General features: G+C 40.7%; 1 protein-coding gene across 1 annotated transcript in view; it reads left to right on the plus strand.

Moving 5' to 3' along the window:
- Window positions 1-5,259, plus strand: part of LOC107104291 (protein asteroid homolog 1-like) — a gene marked incomplete at its 3' end in the record, with an annotated part of 13,187 nt that overhangs the window by 5,815 nt on the left and 2,113 nt on the right. Inside the window, exons 2-4 of the mRNA XM_015404264.1 lie at window positions 2,333-3,150; window positions 3,419-3,724; window positions 3,843-4,047. Coding sequence (XP_015259750.1) covers window positions 2,333-3,150; window positions 3,419-3,724; window positions 3,843-4,047 — 1,329 coding nt within the window. The remainder of the gene's footprint in view (window positions 1-2,332; window positions 3,151-3,418; window positions 3,725-3,842; window positions 4,048-5,259) is intronic.

Consider the following 5,259-nt stretch of genomic DNA (forward strand, 5'->3'; position numbering starts at 1 on the left):
TGGAAGGATTAGACTTTGGGTTTTCGTTGAAACGTGAGCAGGAAGAGGCTCTACGCTCAATCATTTTTAAGGACGTATTCGCCGTTTTACCGACAGGCTGTTTGTTTACACTCCCCCACCAGCTTCCGGTCACGCTTCCTACGTCACAGTCAGTTGCTCTCTTTGGTCAGAGCGTTGGCCAATAGGCGCAGACATGGTTTGAAAGACAAAAGCTTGTTCTCATCAACAATCTTCAGATGTCTCATTCATCGGGGCCAGACTAAATTACACATTTAAACTCACATTTAGTCTGGTTTATCAGGCTAACCGCAAGCAGCAGGAGCAGCAAAACCGCGCATGCTTCCTTTTTGATGCTTTTACAAGTTTAGTTCTGACGCGCGGCTAAAGCATCTTTGCTGCTCTAGCTGCACCGTCGAAAAGTGGGTTTGATGCAAATTGGGCGGAGCTACCCTATCCTTTCTTTGCCTTTAACAATGGCAGCTATATTTGCTGTGATCAGTGGGTAAAAAGTAGGTTTGATATATTTTTAAATGAGAAAGTCCAGTTCATCCAGATTACCATCCTGCCATCTCCTGTCAAAGATTATTTCTCTGTTGGAGCCACTCAGACCCCCAAATACAGGTGTAGGTACCACATCTGCTTGGGGCCGTGCCCCTTCTTATGAGGTCAACAAATGACACTTTGACAAAAGGTATTGCACCCATATCTTAAGATCAAATCTTAGACTTAGACAGACTTTATTGTCATTTTGTACACACAGAGTGTATACAAAAATAAATTTCGTTCAGTTCAGCTCTCAAGGCATTTTCATTTTTTTAAAGTGCAGCANTTGTCATTTTGTACACACAGAGTGTATACAAAAATAAATTTCGTTCAGTTCAGCTCTCAAGGCATTTTCATTTTTTTAAAGTGCAGCAATGATAAATGTAAACACAAGACTGTATATTAGTTACATTTCCAATATTCAGGTTTTTTTTTTTTATGACCTCATTTCATACAACATTCAGCAGTCTAATGGCACTAGTGGCATTAGACATGCTAACGCTACAGATGCTCCCAACTCCCAATTACCATTGTCTGGGCAACCACAATCTTTTACACAATGTGGCAACATTCAGCCAATCATGTAACATAATGTCACTGGCATGAAGCAGGACCTAATCAGAACTGGTGCCTACACTGGTGGTGCGCAGTCACTGGATATCCCCGTCAACAGCAGCTTCAGGGCCGGTTGCCTCTTGGGGAATTTCCGCTACTGTTTATGTTGGCTGGAAGGCATTTTTCAAGTACGTAATCCAAACTGCAGGCACCAGAATAATAAAAGCTAACGTATTTTACCGGCTGGTTTAAAATTTTTTATTAAATTTAGGCATTACTGAACTGTTTCAGAGGAGTGATCATAGCGCTCTGCATCAGCAGTGCTGTGTCTGACTCCCTGCCAGCTCCCAGATCAGCTTCTCTGATTGGTTGATGTGGCACATTGCGCGTCAACCATTGACTTTGCATGTAAACTAGCTGCTTCTGCTGCCTCTGCTGCTTGCTGTCTGAGCGTAGCATTAGGCTAATCGGAAAGCATGCTTGCCTTCCCCCTGAAAGACTAATGCAGACTTTTTCATCTGTATACATTGTTTTTTTGCTAATTTCTGTAAATTAGGACACTTGTCAACGTTGAGCCCAATATTGGGGTGTGCTGCATGTACAACTGAATAAATACATGAATAAATCACCATTTAAATAGTTCTGATTGTTTAAATTCGAACCAACTCTGCTGTCCAGCAGTTCCTACATGTTCTCCATGTTCCTGCTGTGGTTCTTACTGATGAAGATGATCGTATTAAATGAGAAGCATCAAGAACTAAATAATGCAGTAAGCTGATGAAGATTCTCAGTCATCCAGGTCAGAGTCATTCCAAAAAAGTTTAAAAACAATCCGCTGGACTTTGTTTCCAAGTTTAAAGACAGTTCCCTTCCCATCCAGGAAGCTTTTTTCAATTCAAAATCCCAGGAATAGCGTTGAGTTCCAGGCTTTATATATTAGCAAGCATTCAAGTCAAAAAAAGAAACGAAAACACGTTCAGTTAGTAGCAGTAAAAGTGGAGCTGATCACTCTATTTTGGAGACAGACAGAATCGACCAATGAGAGACAAGACCAGGCGGATCATCTAGGAGATGATGAAATGTCCAGCATGTGTGTACCTGCATGGCCATAGTCCTGGACTCCTGGTTCTGATGATCAGTTTGTCACCAGAGTACTGGTTCTAGTTATTGAGACAGCTAGGCTCTGGTCCTTGTCAGCAGCCTAATCTCTCTGTTCTTGGGTTATTCCTTCCAGGTCTGGACCAGAATCATGGTGGAGAGTATGCCGCCTATGAGAACCTGATTGAGAGATTCATCACAGCTCTCAGAACCTGTGAAATCTCTCCATATGTGGTTCTAGATGGAGGTTCTGATGTAACTGATAAAAAGGTGGAGACAGTGGCGAAGAGGACTGAGGATCGGGTGAAGAGGGCACACATAGCAGCAGTCACTGGCAAACGGATGAGCGTCCTCCCTCGAATGGCGGACTTGGTCTTCAGACAAACATTGGCCCGACTACAGGTTCCGGTGGCCCAGTGTTTTGAAGAGGCTGACCGGGAGATAGCTGCCCTGGCAGCAGAATGGCGGTGCCCGGTTCTGTCCTATGACAGCGACTTCTACATCTTTGACTTACCAGGTGGACTTTTGCCTTATACTCATTTCCATTGGAAGGAGGTGAAACAGAGCGGTTCTCTGAGCTTCATCCCCTGTAGGAGGTACTACTCCTCCAGCTTCTGCATCTTCTTTGGACTCCAGCCCCAGCTCCTGCCTACCTTTGCTGCCTTGGCTGGTAACGACTATGTGAAGCTGAAAGTGGTCAAATGGGATGACTTTGCCCCACCTGGCACAGAGACCCCCAGCCGTCTGGAGGGGCTGCTCTGCTGGCTGAAGAACTTTGAGGAGACCCAGGAAGCCTTGGAGGCAGCTCTGGTCCTGATGGGAGTACTGAACGAGAACAAAAGGGAGGTCCTCCAAAGACTACATCTAGGGATGGAGGACTATCAGCTGCGACCAACCTCTCTGAACAGGTTCTTCCTTCATGGAGTGCCTCCTGAGATTCCAGCACTGGATGAGGTGATGAAATCCTTATTTCTAAACCCTTTTTACATCAGAACACCTGTACCTAGAACCTGAATGACCCAAAAACACAGAGCTTGTTAGGACTGATTTAGATCTATACCTAAATGCCAGCTGTACACTCTAAGTAAAGACCTAATGTTAGAATATTCGACAAGTAAGATCATTCTAGAAGATCTAGATCTGAGTAGAAGTCAGAAGTAATTATGCTAACATTGACCAGAAACCAATTTTTAGATTGATTTTCAAGCGTTTTGTTCTCTAGGAAGCGGACCTTGTCCCAAATTGGATGCTGCTGCCTCTGACTCAAGCTCGGCTATCTTCGCATATCCTGGATGTGCTGCGGCTCCAACAGATGGGTCTTGGTTTTTCCATTGAGCATGAAAAGCTGCCTAGCGCCAACCTGATCTCCAGGCCAGTCCGACAGGTGCTGTATGGGCTGCTGCTGGGCAGAAGGAAGCCCAACCTAGTGGACGAAATCGACAGAGATGGTCTGGAGGTGACATCTATAAAAGTCAAACCAATATTGACCAGAACCAGCAAGAAGCTTGTACGAAGCTCACTGCATGAGGTGATTTCATTCAACTGAAGGCATCAAGTCTGCCATTTGTTTTCAGATATTTCCCTCACTAGAGATTCCATTGAGTAAACACCATACGAATGGTCTTTCTCCTTTACCATGTCTGTAGGCAGAGCTCTCAGACCGTCTGCAGGTCTTACTGGAAGCTCTGGAAGTGACTGAGGAGTCTCTGAGCCGTCTGCCACCTGAGCTGAAGCTCCCAGCAGCCGTGACCTGCTACTGGCTGCAGAAAGCTCAGCCTACTCCAGACCGTACAATGCTAAAGGCGCTGCTGCTGGGAATGTGCAACAGGAGCACATTAAAGTTCACAGCAGGTAACTGCGACCAGGTTATTGATTGATTGATTGATTGATTGATTGATTGATTGATTGATTGATTGATTGATTGATTGATTGATTGATTGATTGATTGATTGATTGATCAGCCTGTGGAGAAATGTACTCATTCCATCAGCTCAAATAGTCAAAGAAGAAAAATGTGCATGGGGATATATACACTATATTCAGCATGTTTTAAGAGAAAAATAAGGGTTTATTTTGTTCCAAGTCATTCTTTCATTTGTAAAAATCTTTGTTAAATAAATATTTAGTTTGGAGCTAAATATTTAGCTCCAAACTAAATATTTAGTTTTTCAAATTTACGACAGAGTATTAGGCCAGGCTAGAGGTTTTTTTTTTCTATTTCGAGGATAAAGTCATAACATTACGTGAATAAAGTTGTAAAATTACAGGAAATAAAGTCGTAATTTACAAGAAAAAAGTCACAACGAGATTAAAGTCATAAAATTACGAGAATAGAGTTGTAAAATTACGAGAATAAAGTTGTAAAATTACAAGAAATAAATTCATAATTTACAATAAAAAGGTCACAACGAGATTAATGTCATAAAATTAAGAGAATAAAGTTATAACATTACGAGAATAAAGTTGTAAAATTACGAGAATAGAGTTGTAAAATTACGAGAATAAAGTTGTACAATTACAAGAAATAAATTCATAATTTACAAGAAAAAAGTCACAACGAGATTAAAGTAATAAGATTAAGAGAATAAAGTTATAACATTACGAGAATAAAGTTGTAAAATTACAGTAAATAAAGTTGTAATTTACAAGAAAAAAGTCACAACGAGATTAAAGTAATAAAATTAAGAGAATAAAGTTATAACATTACGGGAATAAAGTTGTAAAATTACAATAAATAAAGTTGTAATTTACAAGAAAAATGTCACGAGATTAAAGTAATAAAATTAAGAGAATAAAGTCTTAACATTATAAGAATAAAGTTGTAAAATTACAAGAAATAAACTTGTAATTTTCAAGAAAAAAGTCACAACGAGATTAAAGTCATAAAATCAAGAGAATAAAGTTGTAAAATTACAAGAAATAAAGTAATTTACAAGAAGAAAGTCACAACGAGAATAAAGTCGTAGAATTACGAGGATAAAGTTGTATTTTATGACAACTCTTACAGGAAGCTAGCCTGACGTAGTCCGACTCAATTCTAGTCAGAATGAGTCTGATGCTGCT

This window comes from Cyprinodon variegatus, unplaced genomic scaffold, assembly GCF_000732505.1.
Source record: "Cyprinodon variegatus isolate N-32 unplaced genomic scaffold, C_variegatus-1.0 Scaffold1679, whole genome shotgun sequence".
NCBI lineage: Eukaryota > Metazoa > Chordata > Actinopteri > Cyprinodontiformes > Cyprinodontidae > Cyprinodon > Cyprinodon variegatus.